Source organism: Emys orbicularis, chromosome 25 (genome assembly GCF_028017835.1).
Source record: "Emys orbicularis isolate rEmyOrb1 chromosome 25, rEmyOrb1.hap1, whole genome shotgun sequence".
NCBI classification, from domain to species: domain Eukaryota; kingdom Metazoa; phylum Chordata; order Testudines; family Emydidae; genus Emys; species Emys orbicularis.
This window is the reverse complement of record NC_088707.1, coordinates 6372694-6397226: the sequence shown is the minus strand read 5'-3', so window position 1 is coordinate 6397226 and position 24533 is coordinate 6372694. Positions and strand designations below refer to the sequence as shown.

Here is a 24533-nt window from a genome sequence, read left to right as displayed (position 1 = left end):
GCACCACAAGTTTGGGGTGGACTGGCCCACAAAAGTCAACTTAAATGAGCATCTATGTTGCATCTGCTGCAGTGCAGGGGGGTAGGAGGGGATGGACTGTTTCCAATTTTAATTGCTACGCACTAGATTCACTGCAGCGCTGCGGCAAGGGATGGTGGAACCTCCATTGCTAGGCGCTGGCCAATCACAGCAGCAAGAGGGTGTTGGGGGTGACACACACCGCAGCACATGTTGCTTCATTTAAGCAGCCTTTGCGACATATAGATTGTTTAGCTAATTGATCCGGTTTTTTTGTTTTGTTTTGTTTTTTTTAAATGTAGGCATTTACCTTGGAAGCCAATCAAACTGCCTTTTAATCTCAATCTGGTCATGAAAAGTTATCATCTGTCTACGGTAACTGATTCCCAGCCACTCTTAAACCCGGCATCGACTCATTCATTTTCCAATTTTTGTCACAGTCGTTGCGTGCTAGCTGCTCTTATTTCCTCCGCGCTTGCGTCTGGCCGCTCTGTCCCTTCTGATGCTGCTGTTTCACCTGGGCCAGGATATCGCGTATCTTGCGCTGCGCCATCTGGGGGAAGAGGAGCCGCGGCGGAGTTAGCAATAGGCAGTGCGGTCTCGTGCTCAGAGGGCGGGACTGGGCGTTAGAAGATCTTGCCTCGGTGCACTTCATCGCTCTCCGCCCCACCTTTTGTCTCTTTAGACTAGTGGTTCTCAAACGGTGAGTCGGGACCCCAAAGTGGGTGGCGACCCTGTTTTAATGGGGTCACCAGGGCTGGCGTTGCTGGAGCCCAGGGCTGAAGCCTGAGCCCAAGACTCACCACCTGGGACCAAAGCCCGAGGGCTTCAGCCCTGGGTGTCAGGGCTCAGGTTACAGGCCCCCCGCCTGGGACGAAACCCTGGGGCTTTGCTCCCCCCCCCCCCCCCAGGGCAGCGGGGCTCAGGTGGGCTCAGGCTTCAGTCCCCCCGCCTGGGGTCATGTCGTAATTTTTGTTGTCAGAAGGGGGTCCTGGTACAATAAAGTCTGAGAACCCCTGATCTGCACTGTAAGTTCTGGGGCAGAGCAGGGACTGTCTCTCACTCTACGTCTGTACAGCCCCTAGCACAATGGGGCGCTGATCCTGGCTGCTACAGCTGTACAGCAGGAGAGAGAGAGCGAGTGGTGGTTGCAGTTTGGAACATAATATACTTTAGTCCCGTGGTCTCCAACCTTTTTACGCCCAAGATCACTTTTTGAATTTAAGGGCAACCCAGGATCTACCCCACCCCTTCCCTGAGGCCCCGCCCCTTTCCCAAAGCCCCGCCCCATTCACTCCTTCCCCACCCTCGCTCACTTTCACTGGGTTGGGGCAGGGGGTTGGGGTTCAGGAGGGGGTGTGGGCTCTGGGCTAGCTCTTTCAGCCCGTTGGTTGCACAGTGCCCGGCACAAGGGGGCCTCTCCTATTACAATATTAAATAAACAAGTCCAGTAAAAATTCTCGCCCTTTCATTGGCGCCTTCCACCGGAGGATCTCCAAAGCACTTTACAACCTTTACTGAGCTAAGCCTCAAAAAACTCCGCAGCTAGGTTTCATTATCTCTGTTTTACACATGGGGAACCTGAGGCACAGAGGGGGGAAACGACCTGCCCATGGTCACACAAGGAGTTAGTGGCAGAGAAAGAACGAGAACTCGGGGGTCCTGCAAAGGTGATAACTGATGTCAATTCATTTTTTTAGGAACTTGTCTCTTCTGGTCTTAGCCTCTCTTGAGGCTCAGGGGTTCCCTCTGCTGGTGGTAGGTTACTTCAATTGTAGGACCACGGACTACCCTGTCCTCTCCCCTCAGTGATGGTGCATGCACAGATACAAACACACAACTGCAGGCAGCTAGCAGGACTTTACAAGTTCCCATCTGCCTTCTGTGTTCTCTCCTCTTCCCCCTTCTCCCTCCCAGCCCAAGCCCTGCTCAGGGAGAGATTCCGTTCTCCATACCTGGCTGGCATAGAAGTGTCCAATGATTTTTACAATGACTTGCTCGTTCTCATCAGGCGTCTGGTCCCGCGGCACCACCACCTCTGCTGCCGTCAGGTTCTGCAGCTCATTGACCTACAGGAAAGCGTCAGAGCCCACTCGGTTACTGCACCATTTCAGGAAGAAGAATTTAAAAAAAAAGAAAACAAACCTGCCCCCCAGATTTTGCATTTCTCCAGTTGGCAAAAAAAAAAAAAATAATAATAATAATAAATAATAAAAATCACTCCCACCCACCACCTGGAGCTCAGACTGCATGAGAGCCGCCCTCCTCACAGGGGGACGGTAACTAGGACTAGCTTGTGAAATCAAGGATGCTCACAGACCAGCTCCACCGAGGGCCTCCTCTCAGCCTTGATACTTGTCCAGGGGAGCAGCAATAGCCCCGCCTCCTCTATGGCCCCGCCCTTGCTCCACCCTCTCCTGTGGGTTACCAGCTGTTTCTTCCTTGCTCCTAACCTGTCCCTCCTGCCTTCCACACTGGTATGTGGGCCAAGGGAGGAGCTGGAAGTGGGAGAACAATCCCCTGCCAGGTCAGCAGAGGAGCTGGGAAACAGAAGCACCAGCAAAACCCCCCTCCAAGCAATAGTCTTGACCCAGGTCTGCCTCACAGCATCCCCTCCTCTCCTCCCTCAGTGACGGCTTCCTAGCCATGACAGCCAATCCTCAAAAGCTTCCACACCTGGGGATGAACCAGCCTCCTAACCCTGTCTCCCTGCAGCCCTGATTCCCTTTCTCCTTGCTTTCACTTACAGTTTTGCCTCCTTTGCCGATAACTCTCCCTGCGGCTGAGGCAGGGACCCTAATGTGCGTCTCCAGCTTCACTTCTTCTTTAGGCCCAAAAAAGTTTTCCTCCTTGAGTTTGCCATAAATTCGTCCTTGTGCCTGTGGGAGGGGGTGGGGAAAGTGGTTAAACTCCGCCTGTGATCTCTGGATCCGAGTTAGTACTTCTCCTGGGGCTTTTTCTCCCTCTGGCCTCAGGACACAAAGTTATTGATGGGGCCAGACCAACCTGAGCTCCGGTCTCCTTGCACTATTGCTAGAACAGCAACTGGGAGATAAGCCGTGTTGATACAGTCATGCAGCTCTCTAAGGCTGGGGGTTCTCAACTGGGTGGGCAAATAGGTGTCGGGGTCTTGAATGGGAGGGGGAATCCCACTAAATAAAATGGGATCCCAGTAAGGAAATGGCTGAGAACCACTGCTTTAAGGGACGTTTTAAAAAAAAAAAAAGGCCTCAGGAAACAAAATACTAAGCTGCCCAGATACCATGGTGATGGGTGCCCATGTAAGAGAGGGAGCAACACTACACTCAGGAATGCCAGTCCCAGGATGCATGCCCACCCAGATTTCCTACCCGTTTCTACATAGAGTCATAGAAGTGTAGGGCTGGAAGGGACCTTGAACGGTCATGTAGTCCAGCCCGCTGAGCTGAGGCAGGACCAAGTGAACCTAAACCATCCCTGACTGGTGTCTGTCCAACCTATTCTTAGAACCCTCCAGTGATGGGGGTTCCACAGCCGCCCTAGGTTACCTCTTCCAGTGCTTAATCACCCTTATCATTAGAAAGTTTTTCTTAATATCTAACCTAAATCTCCCGTGCTGCAGATTAAGCCCATTACTTCTTGTCTTACCTTCAGTGGACACGGAGAACAAATGATCACAGTCCTCTTTGTAACCTATTTGAAGACTGTTATCAGTCCCCCCCACCCCTTCTTTTCTCAAGACTAAACATGCCCCATTGTTTTAACCTTTCCTCATAGGTCAGGTTTGTTAAAGCTTTTATCATTCTGGTTGCTCTCTTCTGGATCCTCTTTGTAAGAAAGAGACCCCAGTGAAGAAACACCTGCTCACAGTGGCTTTGTTCAGTATGGACCAAAGCAAACTAAGAAACCAGGGGCTAGCTCCCCGTTCTACCTTTGAAAAATCAACCCCCAATGCTGATTAATCCTTAATTAACAATCATAATGGGAGCCTATTGATTTCATCCTTATTCAGATCGATAGAACTTTTTCCATAAGGGGGAAGGGCCCTGGGAGGCGAAGTGACTTGCCCAAGGTCATACAGCAAGTTAGCGGCGGGGCCGGGAATCGAACCCAGGTCCGCTAACTACCATGCCTGTCCTCTGGCCACTGGATCATGCTGCCTCAGAGAAAAGACACGTTATACAGTACGCTCAAAAAATAAATAATTATATCTAGCGCTGGGTGGATCCATCGCATCTCTATCACTGGGCTTCGGCCTTGTCTGCGCTGGGATTTTAGGCTCTAGTCTAGGTAATCCGTATTATGGGGCCACCCCTAGCGTGCGGTTTGCACGGGTGTTTCAAGATGGGGAGAGCTGCACTGGTGAACATCACATGGGCACTAGGCAGCTACCCCCTGGGCTAAAATTCTCATGCAGACAAGGCCGGTGGGGATCGTAGTAATGGAGGAAGGAACCTTGAACTGAGCTTCTGGTGGTCCAGTGATTATAACCATGCGCACTTTGGAATCCGGTGTCTCGGGTGGCGCGATCTGAAAGGGAGAAGGGAGACAATTTTAACACAGGAGAGGGAAGCATCAGGGGGGCAGGTGGTTTCCTCCCCGCCCCATGCCCTGCTTGCTGTTGTTATTCTATCCTTGCCACTGCGTTAAACAAACTGGAACGGGGGGAGATCCCAGCCTTGAGAGCGCCAAGCACGCTGGGCGAGCCATGCTAGCGAATTCCCGCCTGGATATAAAATCACGGTAGGATTGGGGAGGGAAGGGCGGGGTTCTAAACTGATTCGCCTCCTGAGTTATCCAGCTGAAGGGGCATAAGGGAGACAGGCAGAGAGCTGTCGTTGAAAGTCTAATTGGAAAAAAAAATCGCTGGGAATTATACTTAAGCCAGGCAGGACTGGGTCACTAATTGGCTACTAAGCCTTTGTTCCCCTTCTATAGGCTGCCACACAATAGAGACTGCAACCCATTGTCATCTGGTGGCTCTCCAGAGATCTAAGTGCAATGAGTTTGCCAGATCTCAGCCCAGCTCCTAGCCGACAAAGTGTCCACATCACAGAAATCACCACCATGGTTGACATTAATCGGCTCCATTCATGTCGGCGGGACTCAGCCGAGGCCAAGGACCGGATGGGTGGTGGGGACTGAAAACGAAGGCACCGTGCGCACTGGGGGAAGCATCTGTTGTGGGGAGAAACCTTCAGAGCTGCCAGCCCAGCTCTTTTCCCCGCCAGCACTAAAAGTACGGCCAGTTGTTTGCTCAGAGCTAACCTGTCGGAAGGGCTAATCGGGATCACCAGCCCATTGGCCGCCTGCCTTGCAGCCGGTTGCATTTTACTCACTAAAGGGAAATACCGTATGTGGCTGCAGCAAAGCCGCCTTGGGAAGGCTACCTTGATGGAGGCGCTCGCAAATCTCGAGAGCTGTTTAATGTGCTGTCCTTTCTTGCCGATGATCGCGCCGACGGCCTGCGCGGGGATGAAGACGTGCACCGTCTCTTGCTCTGGGGGCTGCCAGCAGAATGCTCAGTATTACCGTTAAGGGACAAATTAAATCGGACGGAGCCAAACAAAGCAAACTCCTAACGTAGCGAGCACAAAGCCGGTGGGGCTGCTAGATGGGCAGTGTCCCCCCTCAGGATCCACGGACCGTCTGCAGTGAGTCAAAGCCACAGACAGACAGACACCCTGGGTGACAGCAGGGATCAAGCCCGGGACCTTCAACAGCGAGGGTCTACTCCTGCAAGGTGCAGGGCTGACAGCGTACAGCACCTTCCGGGAGGAGAACGAACCACGAATTAGTAGCGGACTCGTGTCTGTGCCGGTCGCCACTAGAGGGAGACACAATCACAGACACTCAGCCCGTGATTTGCGCTTCGGAATAGCTGGATCCATACGGTCATTTCCCTGATGGCAGGGAGACCAGGGCACCAGGGGCTGCTGGTCCTTCATGTTCTCTTCTTGGGAGGGGGGGGGTCTGCATTTCATCACATGTCCCAGCTGTGCCGCAGCCAACTCGAGCTGTGTTACAAGGAAAGCCCAGAGGCCAAACACACCTGTTTCGTCCCTTTTCAAAGGAGATCTCCAGACCGGGTACCTGAGCTACAAGGGAGTCTATCTGGAGTTCAACCCACGTCTCAGATAGGAGCCCTCCAAATTCTGGGCCTGTAAAACCAGGCAACCCAAGCCCGTCTCTGTGTACAATAAAACCAGGCCAGGATCACAGACACAGGACTTGGGGAATTATCATCTGAGCAGCTAGCCAGAGCACGTCCAGTCCCGTTCCCCCCCTCCCCAGCCCCCAGGACTGTCACGTTCCTAGGTGCCTAGGAGACGCTCTCCCTAAACAAGCGGGATTGAGTCAAGAACCATGGCATCTGCCTACCATGAAGGAGTTATATGGCGCTGCCCCGGAGATGCTGCTTGGAGGCGGCGGCACCGCGTTAGAAGAAGCTGGGAAGAGTCCGACAGCAGCCAAGTTAAGGCCGGGGATCAGATGAGACTGTAGCTGAGAGAATGAGAGACAGGGATAAGACGGGGAGGGAAACAGAGGCACGTTGTTATTGGGATCACAGCAGCAACTACAGTGGCCCCCAACTGAGATCAGAGCCCCATCGGGCTAGACGCCATCCATGTTACTCTGCGCCCTGTGGGGGGAGAAGGGGAGGAGGGCAGGCGTGGGCATCAGGGACTGAACCCGGGAGTGGAACAAGCTGCCAGGGGCGGCTGGGAGACGGTTTGCCGTCCGCTGGAAGAGAGGGTGGTGACACGCCAGGCTCACCCATGCTGCCGATGCCAGCACTGCTCGGTGCACACACCCGGTTTTCTCCCCAGTGGCAGGCGGCTCCTCGGCGCCACGGCCAGGGGAGAGAGGCACCAAGCCTTGGTGTCCCAAGGGGGGGAAGGGGGAATGGCCCTCTTTGATACTCACGCTCATGGCAGCCACGTCATTTTCGTAAGCTTCCCTCACTTTCTTCATGATCTCCTGCTCGGCTTTGCAGCAGTTCTCGATGGAGCCCTTCACCGTGATCGTCCTTTCAGGGTTGTAGAGAGTCAGATCCTGCAAACTGGAAGTGGGGGGAGCCATCAGAGAGAGAGAGAGAGAGAGAGAGAGAGAGAGAAAGTGTGCCGCCGGCAGCCCTGCACCCTGATTCGTTGTCGCCACGGCACAGCAACACCCGCACGGATCTGATGCAACATCCAGGGCTTTGTGACTCTCCTTATGCATTGACCCAGGGCCTTCAAAGCTAAGAGCGGGAGCTGCTACTGCTTGAGCTTAAGAGCTAAAGCTCCCTAGATGGGGCTGCAACAGACTCACATCCTCTGCGAATCGGTACCGCTGCGCGACACACACACACACACGCACGCCAGTGGGCTACAGTTGCGTGCGCAGAGAAATGAACCCTTTGGGACTCAGATCTTCAAGAGAAGTTAAGGGAGCCTGAATCAAACAGGTGTCCCACTCGACATGTGCTCCCCCACTCCTGTTCTTCCCCCCACCCCCAAATTCTGCTGCTTCCGCCTGTGTGTAGGTATCAGGAGCGCCGCCAGCTTTTCTGCTGCCCTAGGCGGCGGAAGGTCCCGCCCCGAAATGCCGCCCCCCACAGAGGCAGCGGAAGGTCCCGCCGCCAAAATACCGCCGCGGTCGCCGCCCCCCAAATTGTAGTGTCCTAGGCGACCGCCTAGGTCGCCTAACGGGTTGCGCCGGCCCTGGTAGGTATTGCCACACCGTTTGTTTATAGAGCTCCCATGTGAATGCAGCAACTCTACTTACGGGGTCAGTCAGCTTCACAACCCCCTTCTCCCACAGGAGGGGAGAGATCTCTCCCCCCGGACACAGCCCTTACTCTGGTACTGCTAGCCCCCACTTCCCCTTCCCCCTCCCTCCCCAGTTCCTTCCTGGTTTCCTCTTCTACCCCACCAGGCCAGGTCTACACTTAAAAGTTAGGTTGACCCAGCTACATCCTCAGGGGTGTGAAAAAGCCACCTCCTAAGCAACACAGTTAAGCCAACCTAATCCCCGACATAGGCAGCACTAGGTGGCCGGAAGAATTCATCCATTCACATAGCCACCGCCTCCCGGGGACGCGGATTCACTACAGCAACGGGACGGGTTCTCTCATCGCTGCAGAAAGGGTCTACAGTAGTGTAAGTGTAGACACAGCCCCAGTGAATGGGGTAATTAGCTCTCCTCAACCCAAGCTGATCTGGTAATTAGCCCCTCCTTTCCTCACTCAGGCCATCTCTGAGGGAAACTAACTGGAGTTCCAGGGACCAGAGCGCTGGGTCACCTGCTGGTTCTTAGCAGTCTGTCACAGTTGGGTGACAAATTCTCTTCGGCTCCTTTAAACCTCCCCCCCAGCCTAAAAGCTCTGCTCGGGCATGTTTCGGGGGGGAGAGAGAGACTTACGATGAGATGGTGATTTTCGTCTCCGTGTCCTGTTCCACCTTCTTCAGGTTCCGCCCCTCTTTGCCGATCAGCCGCCCCACAAAGTTATTATGGGCCAGGATCTTCAAGGGAACCTCGTCAGCTCTTGAGAAAGAGGAAAGGGAATGAAAACCCCCAATGGCAGAGGTGGGGAGTGGGTGTGGCTGAGTGGGGACTTGCTAGGCCCCTGGGGTAAGATCCTTTGGGGACCAGCTGAGTATATTCGAGCAGCCCATTGGCTTCATCGCCAGCACAGAATCAGGGAGTCACAATCAGGCCCCTGATGGCCCCCATGCTTCCAAAGTGCCAAACAGACCTCACATGGGGGAGAGTCAAGACCTCCCATTCGGTTTCCTGTCGGGGCTAGTTTTCTAACGTACTGAAACTGACATCTAAAGTGTGGAGGGTATCAGGCTGGGAACTGCCTTTCCCCCAGCATCCCGTTGCCTGATGGGGTGGACCTGGGTAGTTTTGCAGGATCTCAGGTGGGTGGCCAAAAAGAATGGGGGCCGCAGTGCCTGTGGACAAGTCCAGCCCTGAGCTGTTACCCTCTTTCCTGGACAGGGCCTCTTCAGAAGTGTTTCAAGCCCCATGAGCTAAATCCATTGGCCCCTGCGACATCCTCTAGGGAAACCCCCCCACTTCCAAAGGTGCTACTAAGACATCACAGTGCAGTGAGTCCACAAAGGGAGAGCAGAGGGGGGATGAGACCTCCTGCGTACAGCCAGGAAGCTGAAAGCCTTACGTCTTGGTGTCTTTTGCCTCCTTCTGCATAATCTCCAAGATCATCTTGCAGGCCGCGGAGCAGCCCTCGGGGGTGGAATGGATGCTGATGGCTTTCTCCGCTGCTCCCGCGTTCTCCTTCCTGTGCACGTCGATTCTGCATGGGCACAAAACACACAATAGTGAAACACACGCACATGGGGCATTCTGCTCCGTGACCTTTGAATGGCTTGAAGGCTGATCTTGCTCCAAATCTGAGCCCTCTCTTGAGGGCAGCCCAGAACTGGGTCAAGAACAGCAAAGTGCAGGGTTCGCTCAATAACAGGCTGGCCTGGAACATGTGCTTGGGGCAGTACGGATCAGATGCTAGACTCTGAATTCTTAGACTCCACGGCTGTCTTGGAGAAAGGGGTAATGGGAACAACGGCTGGAAGTTAAAGCCAGGCAAATTCAACTTAGATATAAGGCACCGATTTTTAACCAGCGAGGGTAGAACAAACCACCAAGGGAAGAGGTAGCTTCTCCATCCCTGGATGTCTTCAGATCAAGCCCGGAGGTCTTTACGGAAGACGTGCTTTAGTCAAACCCGCTCAATGCAGGAGTAACTTGGTGAAATTCTCTAGCCCGGGCTAGACAGGAGATCTGACTAGACGATCTAACGAGCCCTTCTGGCTTTAAAAATCTATGGTTCTGAATGGGAGACCCAGTCTGATTCAGAACACTGCAGGGAGCAGGGTGGGACCCCAGTTACAACCAGATGTCCTAGGAGAGGGGAAAGAAATGGGACGGTTCAGCCAGCACAGCCCACATCTGTAGGTGGGTGGCAGTGGGGAAGAGCTGTTCGGTCTCGGTCTCCATTTGCTAAGGGATGGAGGAGACAGATGCAGCCTGGGTGGGGATAACAGAGGACTGGAGGCTCTGGGGTAATTCTTACAACTTAATAATACCAGTCCTTCTCCCCCCATGAAAAATCCAGCCCCTTACACCCACACGGCCAATGCTCTGAACTCCTCCCCACGACAGCGTGCAAAGCAGCCCTTTCAGACTAGGGACAGGGGACGGATGGACAGGGAGGCAGGCGGGAGGAGAAGGCGGGACTCACTTGGACTGCGTCTGCTTGGTGATGTTGCGGATGGTGGCCCCCTCCTTGCCGATGATGGCCCCCACGTACTGCGTGGGCACCAGGAGTCGGAGTGGGATGTCCACCGGCTGCTGCTTTACGGGCGCTCCTGCAGCGACGGGCGAGCCCTGCCTGGGGGCCCCCCGTGTGCCGAAGCCGCCCCGCCGCCCGTTCTCAGGTCCCTGCACGGACTGTTCGTCGGGGATGTAGGAGACTTTCAGTGCATGGTTTTCCAGCTGGTGCCCATTCAGTTTCATGATCGCCCTGGTGTAGAGAGAGAGGAAGAACATCCCAGGTTATGTCCCTTCTCTGCCTCTTCTGGCCATTCATTCCCTGCTGTATCAGGTGTGACGTTCAGAGATCACCCAGTGCAAAAGGTGTTTGCAAAAGCGTTGCTTTATTCCAGTGTCCGGTTCCAACTGGCTGGGCATAACAATATGACCTTCATAGCCCCCTGCCCAGACTCTCTGTCTGGGAAGTTCAGCCCTTAAAGTCACAGACCCCAACACCACAGAACTCACGGAAGTCAGGCCATCACTTGGCTTTGTAAGTGGATGAGGGGGTCTTTAAGTTGATCATTCTGGCTTGAGGACTATATCAATCCAAGTTATGGAATGAGAACACAAAATGGCCAGATTAATTCCTGGTATAACCCCCCCTCCCACCCCCCACACACTGAAGCTGCCCCACGGATGAATTCTGGCCAATTTTTTAATCGATTTCTCTCGTGTTAAAAAGCTGGCTGCAGTTTCACAAAGCTACCAATAGATGGCACTACCCGCATAAGCAAGAACCATCCATGCTACAACCCCATCTATCCAACTCTCATTCAGTGTCCCACTTTACCTAGTTAACCTGACCCCCAGTTTATCCAAAAAGTCTTTGATACTCCAACCCCCGTGAAACGTAGGATGACCAGACTTCCCGATATTATCAGGACTGTCCTGACATTAGGGGTTTGTCTTATATAGGCAACTATACCCCCGAAAAAAGTGTCCCAATTTTTCGCACTTGCTATCTGCTCACCCTAGTGAAACGTCCCCTAGAAATGGCACCGTACCAGATGCGTATGGTTCCTTATACATGTTAAATGCCGTACAGTGGGAGATTTGCTGAGCTCAGACTGTTTGGATTATCAGAAAGAAGATAAGGAAGTGACCCGATTACAGGCTATAAGGACCTTTGTGGGGAGAAGATATCAGGTACTAAAGGGTGGAGAATGGCATAACAAGAACTAGCAATCTCGAAGTTAAAGCCAGGCAAATTCAACTTAGAAATAATGCACGAATTTTTAACACGGAGGGTGATTAAGCAATGGAACAAACTATCCAGGGAAGAGGTCGATTCTCCATCTTTTGAGGTCTTTGGATCACGACTGGATGCATTTATGGAAGATGAGCTTTAGCCAGACACAAGTTAGTAGGCTTTACCATAGGGGTAACCAGATGACATTCTATGCCCTGTGTTCTATAGGAGGTCTGACGAGTTGATCTAAAGATCCCTTCTGGGCTTTAAATCTATGAACTCCTCCTGTTTCAACTTAAATTTAAAATGGTCTGAATCAATCGCTCTCTTTTAGGGCTTCTGAGAGAACCGATCTTTGGGGTACCTTCGCAAAAGGGAAATTTAATCTGTGCAGCAGCAAGATCCCAATTCACGTCACATCAACAAGCCATTCAGAATCGGAATCATCCTTGTGCAAAATGATCAAGTTGCGTTTGGCTGTCGTTTCATCAGGGACCGAGGTGTGCAATTTAAAACTCATTCACACCATAGATTTTTCCCTCACTCTCGCAATCTTTGGCATATTTGTAAAGCCCCAGCTCCTGGAGTCCTGTGATTACATAAGGAATCTCAGCTTTATTTCAAATAAGTACGTTTCGAGCCCTTGTGATTGCACAGAAAAGCTTGAATACCTGACCTGAGTGCCCCTAAAGACTCAGAAACCAGGAGGCAAAGAAAAAGAACCTCAAATGTTTTAAAGAGGCTCATGATATTTAATCCAAACTCATGATTTTGGGTGCGGGGAGGGGCTGCCACTTGAGTTTTGAATGCTTGGGGTTTGCCAAGCCATTTTCTACAAAATCCTGGAGGGGCCGGGATGGGGAAGGCTTTCTGTTTGGACAAAAGCAACTCCCTCCTTCGTCACCCTTAAAAGAGCATGGGGCATAGGGGCAGATTAATTTCACTTACTGTCTGGTCTGCTCCCGGTTTGAATAGGTGACGTTGACGACGGCCGTCTCGCTGTCTGTGTTCACTTCGAGCAAAACACACATGAATTAGTGGGAATGGTGCAGAAGGGCAATCGGTTTGAGGGCTGCTTTTTAAATAAAATGACTTACATTTAAAAATTAAGAACCCCCCAGATCCTTTTTCCAGTTAGGCCCAGATCGTCTCCTAAGTCCCATTGACTTCAATGCCTAAATATGTGGGAGGATCTGGGCCATACTGCCAACCAGCTACGGCATTTGACTGCTCAGTTCAAGCAGTAGTGGCCCACGATTTCAGTTCTAGCGATCTTGGGTTGAATCCCCGAACCTACCATAGAGGGCTTATCATACAAACTCCTTAATAGGGATTTGAACCCCCGGGGACTGCTGACGCTTGGGACAAGCTGGCCCAGGTGGGGGAGGGTGGGAAAGAGGGGAATGATATTTAACATGTATCCAGCCAATATACCAAGGTGTAAAGCTAGAGGAGAGATTGGCATCTGTGGCCCATTCAATCCTTGACACCTCTGCTGGTTCTTGTTCTTTGATCATGCATCCTACACCCCAGGGACCTGGCCACTGGGAAGAGAGATGCCCAACCCGACTCTACAAAGGACATCGAAGAGCCGTCATTACTCCAAGGAGTTTTAGTCACTACCAGATTTGAACCAGAAGGGAAAGGGTTAGGGTTATGGTTAGGGTTAGGGTTTCAAGCCCGGAGGTCTTTATGGAAGATGTGCATCAGTCAAACCCGCTCAATGCAGGATTAACCTGGGTGAGTTACTCCCTACCCATTCCCCCTTTCCTCCCCACATGTCCTGTTACAGGTTGAGGATTTGCCAGGAACATGACAAGATTCCGAAAGCGACTGGGCGTGTATATGGGTAACAAGAATATCCACAGTTATAACAAACATCTGGGAGGGAATATTAAACTTCCTGCTTTAGGGCTGTAGCCCTAAAGCTCTATTAGAGACCAGGCAGAGACCGAATATAGGGGGCAGATTATCCCACTTCTGCCTACAGTGGGGCTCTTACCTCTTCCTCTGAAGCATCTGGTACTGGCCACTTTCAGACAAGAAACTAGACTAGATGGACCTTGGTTCTGATCCAGTCTGGCAAGTCCAGACTTTGGATCAGCCCCAAAAATCTTTCCTAGCGCGCCATCATAGGGAAAGTGAATGGGAGTTACACAGGAGTACAGAGGAGACAATGACAACCCATTGGTCAGATGCACGGAGTTAAATTTGCCCCCGGTCAGAGGATCAACCCAAAGCCTATGAATATGTGATCCTCTGCACAGGATTAAATTTCACCCTCTATGAAATAAATGAGCAAAGAAGCCTTTACTTCCCAACAGCTTTTAAACCGAATTCTATTGACTCTGGAAAAAGCTAGTGTCTAATAATCTAACCGAACACGCACACACTTGCACACTTTCTTACCTTGTTCACAATTTTCTACAGTACCATACTGAGCTAGCAAACCATCCAACACCTATAAAAGGAAGGGGAAACTACATTACATGGGTGCATATGACCAGACCTGGAAGATAAAACAAATCTTCCATCAAACCCAGTTTCTCGTGATCAGACAGCCTAGCTTTGGCAGTTCTAGAACATGGGTGGAGAAGGCATTGGACTGGGAGTCAGAAGACATGGATTCTAGTCCTGGCTCAACCCCTGGCTTGCTGCGTGACCCTGGGCAAGTCATTTCCCCTCTCACCCTGTGTCTGTCTAGATGGCAAGCAGGGACTGTTTGTACAGCCCCTAGCACAATGGTTGCCCAACTCAGTTAGGGCTTCTTGGTGCTAGGTAAGACAAAAAAGGGGTGTCCGTTCGTTCGTCCAGCTTGTAGTATGAAAGCCACCATTTCCAAACATGGCCAATGATTTTGGGCACCTCCATTTCTTGCTGCCCAATCTGAGACACTTTAAAGAGGCCAGATTTTCAGAGGGCGCTTTTCAGCACTTTCTGACAACCAGGCCCCTTTAAGGCATCTCAAGCTGGGTACCAATAATCACTTGTGGCTCTCGAAGCCCCATGGCTCAGGTCTAGAAGGGATGAGTCCACCACAGGTTTTAAAGACCAGGGAAGTCAATTTGGAACTGCACCCTGACACCAACCGGGAGACAGTGAGAGTGTTGGCAGAGGGGGAAGCTTCTCATATGCATCAAAAGCAGCCAACACTTCGATCAGGAGAAACAGAACTCGGGGAGGTCACGGAGATGGAAGATGCAGCAGTCAAGGTGATCCAAGCACAATTTGGGTACGTCTTCCGGAGATTTTTGTACCTTGAGTTAATTCATTACCAACTGGAGGAGCTTAATACATTTAAAAAGGCTTGTGTGGCTACTCCCATTTGTCTCAGGGTACAAATGTTTGTTCATCACCCTAGAGATGAGACTAAATTCCAACCAGTGACCGAGGGGTACAAAAGGCTAGTGAAGACAAGATCAATAGAACCCTGCGCGGATACAAAATTTGTATCTGCATCGGATCCACAAACACATTCATCCACAGATTTGGATCTGCATCCATCCACAATCCACAGATATAAAGTGGATATCCGCAGATCTGCAGGGCTCTAAAGATCAAGCGTCGGTATTTAAATGGTTTGTACGTCATAAGCCAGGTCTGCTGTTGCTCAGGTGTTTCACTTACCTCCCATCGTAGCTGGGGTGGGATATTTCTTATCTGAATTTTGCGGCTCCTGAAATAAAAAGAAAATCAATTTCAAGCCCAGGTTGTTGTCTGAAATGAGGCCCTTTGCATTTCAAAGTATTTCCCTTCCGTACACTGAGTAATGCTAACACTTATATTTGCCCCAAAGCACTTTATGAGCATCAGTTAATCAAGCCCCACATTATCTTTGGCAAGGTAGACAAATATCATGTAGTGCCATTTTGCAGACAGAGAACCTGAGGGGCAGAGAGGTGAAAGTCACTCATGAAGAGCAGGTCTACACTGGAAACTTTTGCAGGAAAAGCAGTGTTGGTGAGGGGTAGGATTTCTTTATGACATTTCTGTACCAGAAAAAGCTCCAGGGTAGACTCAGTTATATTGACAAAGAAGTGCTTTTGCCATTATAGATTCATAGATTCTAAGGCCAGAAGGGACCACTTGATTAACTGTTCCAATGGTTAATTACCCTCACTGCTAGAAACTTCTGCCTTATTCTTGGTCTGAATTTGTCTAGTTTCAATTTCCAGCCACTGGATCTTGCTAGACCTTTGTCTGCTAGATTGAAGAGCCCTCTATTATCAAATTTCTGTTCCCCATAGAGGTACTTACAGACTGTGATCAAGTCACCACTTAATCTTTTCTTTGATAAGACAAACAGATTGAGCTCCTTTAGTCTCTCAAAATAAGGCATGTTTTCCAGTCCTTTGATCATTCTCATGGCTCTTCTCTGAACCCTCTCCAATTTACCAATACTCTTCTTGAACTGTGAAGACCAGAACTGAAAACACCAGAACTTCATGCCAGTGCCAAATACAGAGGTCATATAACCTCATTACTCCTGCTTGATATTCCCGTTTATACATCCAAAGATTGCATTCCCCTATTCAGCCACTCCGTTGCACTGGGCTCATGTTCAGCGGATTGACCCCCATGTCTTTTGCAGAGTCACTGCTTCCAGGATAGCATCTCCCCGCTCCTCTAAGCATGGCCTGGATTCTTTGTTCCTAGACACGTGACTTTTCATTTGACCTTTTTGAAATGCATATTTTTTGCTTGCACCCAGTTTACCAAGCAATCCAGATTCCTATTTCAGTGACCTGTCTCTTCTTATTTACCACTCCTCCAATCTGTGTGTCATCTGCAAACTTCATTGCTAATGATTTTCTGTTTTCTTCCAGGTCACTAAAAATATTAAATAGCGTAGGGCCAAGAACTGATCCATGCAGGACCCCACTAGAAACACAACCACTTGATGACGATTCCCCATTTACAATTAAATTTTGAGTTTTTAATCCATTTAATGTACACCATGTTCATTTTGTACCATTCTGGTTTTTTAATCAAAATGTCATGGAGTACCAAGTGAAATGCCTTACTGAAGTTTATTACATTAACACTATTACTTTATCAACCAAACTTGTAATCTTATCAAAAAGATATTATGTGGGTTTGACAAGATCTATTTTCCATAAACCCATGTGGATTGGCATTAATTTATATTACTCTTCTTTAATTCTTTATTAATTAACTCCGACATCAGCTATTCCATTATTTTGTCTAGAATCACTGTCAGGCTGAGAGGGCTGAAATTACCCAGGTCATCCCTTTACCGTTTTTAACTAGTGGCACAACATTAGCTTTCTCCCAGTCCTCTAGAACTTCCCCGGGGTTCCAAGACTTATTGAAAATCAACTAACAGTCCAGAAAGCTCCTCAGCCAGCTCCTTTAAAACACTTTAAATCAAGTGATCCGAACCGGCTGATTTTAAAACGTCTAACTTTAGCAATTGCTGTTTATCAACTTCCGGAGCTATTGTTGGAAAGTATTTCATCATTGTTTAATATGAATACATCATCTGACTTTTTCCACAAAGACAGAACAGAAATATTTATTGAACACTTCTGCCTTTTCTGACTGTTCACACTGACATATTGGATTTCTGTTAAACACTCTGGTTTTTTTTAAATGATCCAAGGTACAATTAGCAGAAAAATGATCCATCAATATATAGTTTATAGAAAATCCTGAAGGAAATGAAGGACAGGCCCAAAACTAAACCTACAGCTTCAAATACCTCAAAGCTTGTGTTATTTGGAATCTAGACCTAGGTTCCCAATACTCTGGCTGGAGTCCAGCTCTACAGAAAACTAAAATTTCATCCATCTAAGGCTGATCCCAAAAGCAAAACTGCACTGTAAGTAAGTGAGGTGGAATCTCTGGAGGTCAGACAAGACTGAGGGGAATCTCTACACAGGGGTCGGAGGAAGGGACTATAAACCATGCTCTAATTTTAATGCTTTAGAAGAGAAAATATATATTTTTTTAATTTAAAATCACACGTTCAAGTTGAGAACAGGCCACTTCTCCTGTCACATCTTGGCTCTTTCTAACCTCGAGTTCCCAAAATAGAAAAGAATCTTTTTTATTTCAAAGCCAAATTTACCTCACTGACTCCCACTCCGACGCCGGCCCCTTCGCAACAGCTGTCACAAACAGCTGAGATGAGCGCAGCACGGAGGGGCTCGCTGGGCTTCCTGACGTTTGTTTCAGAAGGGAGCGGAGGGCTGGGGCCACTGGTACTGCAGTGAAATGCATAGACACACAGCTCTTCCGAAAGCTACTGATGCGTAGATTGTTACCTAATGTCAAACTCTCAGGAACGGGGTTCCCCCCCCGTGGTTAGATTTAATCCCTTTAAATCACCTCCTAGCATCGTAAGGTGGCTCACAATGGACCAAATCCTGAGTGATGCTGAACACCCTATACCCAGGCTAAGGGGAGGTGAACTACAGCACACAGGTCCAAATTGGGAATCCATCCCCATTCAGCAAAGCCCTTAACGCTCATGCTAAAATTCAGGCTTCAATGGGATTTAAGCGCATGCTTTAAGGGGCTGATCCAGCAAGAGGAAGGATGGTTCATTGGTTATGGCGCTAGCTGGCGACTTGGTTCAAGACCCTGCTCTGCCACAGATTTCCTTTATGACCTTGGGCAAGTCACTTGTCTAGATGGACAGTTAATGCTCAGCAAGCTGGGGTATTAATCTATGCCAAGTAATGTGCCGTGCACTCTGTGTGGGACACTGCTGCCACGCTCTAAAAGCTTCCTACTGTGCTTTGATCTACTGCCATTTGAAAGGGACATAGGTCAAAGCATGCAAGGGAACCGCTAGTAAGTAGCGGCAGGGTCTACACGGGCAGCTAGTGAGCAGCAGGCTAATGCGCTGTCGATTTTCAACCCCAGCCTTACTGTTCTCTGTGCCTCTAGTCCCCAGCTGTGAAATGGGGGTAATAGCACTTGAGAATAAAAGCTTGTGAGGTGCTCTGACACTACACAATGGGGGCCATATCAGTCCGTCACAGCCATAAGCGGCCACGTTTCCACTGATGTCGGTGGACTTTTGATCAGGTCCCAGGTGCTTTGCTGAATAGCATGTAGCTAAATGCAGTGCTGAATGCTTTAGGCAGGACGCACACCAGGAGTAGTTAAGGATGCATTTAGCTTTTTGATTTTATTTTCTTTCGATGTAGAACAATAAAAAGCTGCCATGTGTACCGGCCCTCGGGGCCTGGCCATTGATTTGAAATTACCCAACCAAATACTAGTCAAAATGCTCCCAGAGAGCAAATATTAGGTTTGCACATGCAAATGTGCTGAAAGCATGATATAGGTTATGTTCAGATATCCAGGGAATAGAAACTCTACTGTGTGACTTGTGATCGTAACTGTATCTATTGACGTGTTCACCATGGTGTTTGAGAGCTCTTCAACCAACAGAGCTCAGCGACCAAGAGAAAGTAAAGGGAATTGGTTAAATCTGGTTGGCTCATTCTGAATTATTAATAAATTCCAAAAAAAGTGCTGAAGAGTTTTGCAGACAACCCCCAAATCAGGATAAATAAAAACCTCTTGGGCTTAATTTTTTAATCTGAATTTTTCATTAAATTAAATACATTTTTCCTTTTAAAAAATAAACCTATTTAAAATCCAATGTGAAATTATGCCAACCTATATTAAAGTCTAAATTTACTATAATTGATTAAAATAATTTAAATTACATAAAAATAATATTCAAGTAGTGCATGTTTACTGCTGATGTTTTAAAGAAAGCCAAACCCACTGAACTGGTAGAAGTCATTCGTTAAGCACCTGGAACCAGAGGGTTTGTTGAAGTGCTAAACCAGCTTTTGACAGCAGTAGCTTCTTCTGCAGGTGCAGAGAGAATATTTTCTTCATTTTGGTTTATTCAACTTCTCCAGCTCAATGGCTAATTCATTCAAAGTTGAGAAATCGATTGGAAGTTGAAAAAGCAGGAAAACTTGCTTTTCTTTTCCAATCTATGAATAAAAATGAGGTGCGAGAGGATGAGATCTACTAGTTCTAAAATCTTGAAGGACAGGATGACCAGAACAATCCGTTCAATTCACTAAATACAGATCCTCTTTGTTTCATATAGCAATTAGTTTTAAATACAAATCATGTTTTGACAAACATACTCTGATGTATCCAGCACATTAAAGGTAGATTATTTAGCTAACAAAAACAATTTTAAAATGCTGTTATATATTTTTAATTCAATTCCAATTTCCATCCAAATACAGCTTGACACAATTCATGAAGAAAAAAATGAATCATCTAGTAAAGAAATGTAATATTCACCCTTTTTCTAACATAAAATGTAAAAATTAAGAATAAACGTATGTGAAGCTATATAATTGCTTAAATAAATGTGTATATATTTCGTGCCTCCTCCTAGCTAGCAAAAAGAAGTACGATATTTAGTGCAAAGGCAATGTTTAGTTGCAAATCAACATGTTTTTAATATCAGAGGGGTAGCCGTGTTAGTCTGGATCTGTAAAAAGCAACAAAAAGTCCTGTGGCACCTTATAGACTAACAGATGAGACTAATGGATACAAATGAGAATCAGCCTTTCTCTAGGAAAATAACTAAAAAGTACAAATGCCAAACAAGATTAAAATTGGATATTTAAATCAAGGTTTCCTGCTTGCCAATTTCAATCACTTTTGATTTCAATCAATCCACTCTGCCCCAAAAGGAAGGGAAAATGGAAAGCCATCAAATTATTTCATTATGAGTTGTTTGTTCTGCTCATATAGTAACATGCAGCACCACCACTCCAATAAGCTCTATGCTTGGGTGAGTTTTATACCATGCCCAAAAGGTCAAAAAATCAGACCCAAGCTGGAACGACTTTCAAAGCTCAGAATTCCCCAAGACTAAGAACCCCCTAACTCTTAGCATCCAAACATCCAGATCTAGGAAACGGTTAGCTTGCACATCACTGCGAATCAACTGTCTTGGCGGTATAAGGAGAGAGGATTGATTTCCCAGGTAGCTGATCCCCTACATGACTCAAGCGCTCACAAGCAATCAGTCCACTTACTGAATTGCATCCAGAAATGCCCTGGAAAGTTGTGCCATCCTGGGAACATTTTACACCATTGTGTCAGCCAGCCAGCAAGTCGGCCAGCGTGTTCTAAGACACCGGCAGCTTCCAAGCGGGCTTCAAGCGTAAGCTTTACTGAACCTCCCTTGATGCTGGCCTACGTTCCACACCGCTAGAAAAATATCCATTGCCCACACTGGCACAGAACTCCTCGGGGTAGCATTTGTACAAATCTATCTTATCATAGCCAATGGCGTGTTCTGCGTTAAGGAAACCTGCAGCAGTGTAACAAAAGACCCACTTTATGAACATGGGGGCCCCTGTAGCGGGGCGGTCACCTGCTCCTGCCCTGAAGGGCTTAAAACAGCCCTGGCAGAGGGATGTGGCAGGGGATAGGCTAGGCTGATTGGGGAAGGCAGCCACAGCTGGGGCCACACCCCAATCAGGCCGCAGCTGCCTCTATAAAAGCCAGGAGCAGACTGGGAAGCTCAGGGTGCCTAGAGTGAGGCAGGGCTGGGGAAAGGCCAGAGGGGCTGGGGAGCTCCAGGCTGGCAACTCCCCAGGCTGCAGGGCCTTGTCCAAGGCCCCATAGAGGCACTGGGTTGCAGAGAGAGGCAGCAGGTCCAGACCCAACCTTGCCTATGAGGAGTAGCTGACACTGCAGTCTGCCCCAGGGGCAAGTTGGTGACTGGCAGTAGCCTACAACTGAGGCGAGGCTGGGGGGTTCCCCGGGGAGTGTAGACCCTGAGACTGAGGGGTGTACGGCCAGGGGGCAGCACCCTAGATAACAGGGCACCGGGTCTGGGAGGGACACGGGGGCCAAGCGGCAGTGGGACACCAGCCTGCAGAGGGCGTCCAGAAGCTGGAAATGCTAATTCCCAGAGACAACCAGCAGGAGGCGCCGCAGGGGTGAGTCCGCATTGCTACAGGGCCTTCCCCTGCTTTCGTGCAGCACCATTCACCAGGGCACAGCAGCTGCATTAGATAGCTCAGGCACTTCTATGGCTGCAGTATCTGAGCACCTCACAATCTTTAATGCAGTTAGCCTCACAACACACTCCTGTGAGGCAAGGCAGTGCTATTATTCCATTTATGAGGGGACATTAAGGCAGAGAATGATTAAGCCATTTGCCCAAGGTAGATAACCAAGGAGGGACTTGAACCTAGGTTTTCCCAATCACAAGCTAGCAGCCTAACCACTGGACCACCCATCTTCTATTTAGGAAGCTGTTATTGTAGACAGGGCCTACAGAAAGACTAAGGGTTTGAGTCACCCTGCTGTAAGTGACTACACAAAGTGCCTGGCGATGGAGAATCCAGACCCTAACAACTATATAACAATGGGTAACCCCACTGAAGCCAAACCCGGCGGGACTGAGAAGCAATTGCTAGGGCGGTTCTGCCTCCAAATTCCCTTGCTTTTGCATCTCAGACGTCTTACTTTGCTAGCAAAGAGTTGGCATATAAATTAAACTTATTTTAAGGCATTCCTGTATCAGCCCATAGCTGAAGGTCATGAGCAGGGATAAAGTCTTGAACTATCAGCTCAGACAAATGGGCCTCTACCACATGATTCCACATGAGTTAATTTACTTAAGCTAGTAGCAGTAGTAGGCTATTATCCTCTATTGACACAATACACTTAGCTGGCATATTACATGGATAAATATCTACTTCCTTTACTAGACATAGAACTGAGTTAAATTGTGCAAAAAATGTCCACTAAAATTATTTCAAAATTTTAACTACATTTGCTTCAACAATGTTCCTCTCCTTTTTGCCTTTGCTTTTCATGCTCATTCAGAATTTTCAGACCCATGATTCATGAGAACCAATTTGCAATGAGCAGTGCTTGTGTGCTCATCCAATCAGGGAGCAGAACCAATGACACATGACTTCTCTAACCCACTGCAGCCAATCAAGACAGCTCAGATCTGTTCACAATTGCCCTAGAATTAAAGAGAAAGTCACAAAATTGTCAAATAAGAAGAATCAAGAACATGAGATTACACAACCAGAAAGAGGGGATGTTTACTATTAGTCATTATTGACTGTTTGCTCTAATTACATGATAAATCAGTAAATTAATAAACATTCAGAACGTGGTTTAGTTAATTTCTAAGTGAGAAGAAGAAATGTTCCCAAATAAAGAGGCCAAATCAATTTCCAATATTTTTCCCCTACAAGGCTACCACCATGTTCTGCTACAACAGTTTGTATTGATAACAGGGTGGATTTGATTTAAATCATGATTTAAATCACTAGTCAGGAAGACTCGATTTAATCACGGTTTTCTACATAAAAGTGCATTCTTGTTGGTTGTTAGCTTAATACATATTCATCACAACTCAGAGATAGATGTAGGTTTCATTTTTAGAAGGTACACACTATCCATTTTTAAACAGTGATTTATTTTGAAAACTTTTCAGATTAGTTTTACAGCTATATCAGAAAATGAACGATTGTTTGGTTATTTCATTTACCAAAGGTAATTGAAGCAGATATTTATGAAGTCATTGGGAGCTGAACTATCTCCAATTCAACAGGTTAATCATTAATATTTGGAGGATTTTTTTGCCATGCTGTATTAGGAGAAAATCACCAGACAGACATTTAATTTGTTTTATTTAACTAAAACAACAACGTTAAATATTCTGGATTTTTTTCTTCAACAGCAAACATATAATATTTTAACAAAACAAGCATATGTCCCCGCTTCTCACATTTATCTCCAGACTTCTTCTCCTTGTCCAGTTCTATTCCGCCCCCAACAATCTTCTATTCATTGAACTTTTTGAAACTTTGCACTTTTAGAGAGAGGTAAGGGATTGACTCTGTGTACACAAATTTGCAGAGGGACAATAGAGTTGAGGTTTGTTATTTCTCACCTCTATATATTATTTATTTATTTAAAAAAACATTTTTGCTGTTAACAAGCATGTTACCTCTGGAGACACACATCCACAGTTTGAGAACTGCAAAACTAAGCATCTCTGGTGGTATCTTCTAGACTGAGCACTGAGTCCCATTGAGTAGATAGAAAGATTAACCTAAATAATCTATACAGAAGCCCCTGGACCCCCATAAAATTGGATCCTTAATCCATGAACTACTGGAACTCATCTACAAAACTTTTCTTAAACATTACACGAATATATTGTCTCATACTATAGAATTAGAATTTATAACCCCTATTCCATGATGAGATATCTTTGAGCTATAATGCATCTTAATTAAAACTTAGATTGTTTTTTCCTCAAAAAGCATTTTGTCAAAAAAATCATTGATTTTTATCCACCCTGATTGATGTCACACAGCAAGCCTTTGAATGCGACCCCCCCTTATAAATGAAAAACACTTTTTTTATATTGAATGCTGGAGGTGAAGCAGGGTTTGGGGGTGGAGGCTGACAGCTCGCGACCCCCCATGTAAGCACCTCATGACCTCCTGAGGGGTCGCGATCCTAGGGTGACCAGATGTCCTGATTTTATAGTGACAGTCCTGATATTTGGGGCTTTGTCTTATATAGGCGCCTATTACACCCCACCCCCTGTCCCGATTTTTCACACTTGCTGTCTGGTCACCCTACGCGATCCCCAGTTTGAGAACCCCGGTGCTGCAACATCACAAATCTTTCGTAGGTTTCACCTTGAACAAAGAGTGAAATCCTCGCTCCATCAAAGTCAATGGAAAAGCTGCCACTGACTTCATGGGGTGAGGATTTCACCCCGGATATGAAATCTGACATGGAGCCATGTTGGTACAAACAAAATATATACTTTTAATGGGCCAGATCCTCGGCTAGTTTAAATCGGTGGAGCTACACTGATTTACACCAGCTAAGGTGCTGGCTGAAATAATCTAAATCACCAGTGACATTAAAGGATCCCCATTGGGTTGTTTTACCCCAAAAGGAAAAATATCTGACTCACTGTTCGCCTTGGAATGATCCATATTACTAATCTGAA

At 47.8% G+C, this 24533-nt stretch overlaps 1 protein-coding gene across 2 annotated transcripts in view; it reads right to left on the bottom strand.

Annotated features, from left to right (window-relative positions):
* Positions 1–478: 478 nt before the first annotated feature.
* IGF2BP1 (insulin like growth factor 2 mRNA binding protein 1) overlaps positions 479–24533 on the bottom strand; it is a 54350-nt gene continuing 30295 nt past the window's right edge. Inside the window, exons 3-15 of one of the 2 annotated variants that reach the window (XM_065422574.1) lie at positions 15137–15185; positions 13919–13970; positions 12458–12521; positions 10247–10528; positions 9167–9301; positions 8404–8526; positions 6925–7060; positions 6379–6501; positions 5388–5504; positions 4453–4527; positions 2766–2897; positions 1974–2087; positions 479–571 (exon numbers count right to left, since the gene is read on the bottom strand). In XM_065422574.1, the coding sequence (XP_065278646.1) occupies positions 479–571; positions 1974–2087; positions 2766–2897; positions 4453–4527; positions 5388–5504; positions 6379–6501; positions 6925–7060; positions 8404–8526; positions 9167–9301; positions 10247–10528; positions 12458–12521; positions 13919–13970; positions 15137–15185 (1495 nt within the window). The remainder of the gene's footprint in view (positions 572–1973; positions 2088–2765; positions 2898–4452; positions 4528–5387; positions 5505–6378; positions 6502–6924; positions 7061–8403; positions 8527–9166; positions 9302–10246; positions 10529–12457; positions 12522–13918; positions 13971–15136; positions 15186–24533) is intronic. The other variant, XM_065422575.1, reaches the window with a different exon arrangement.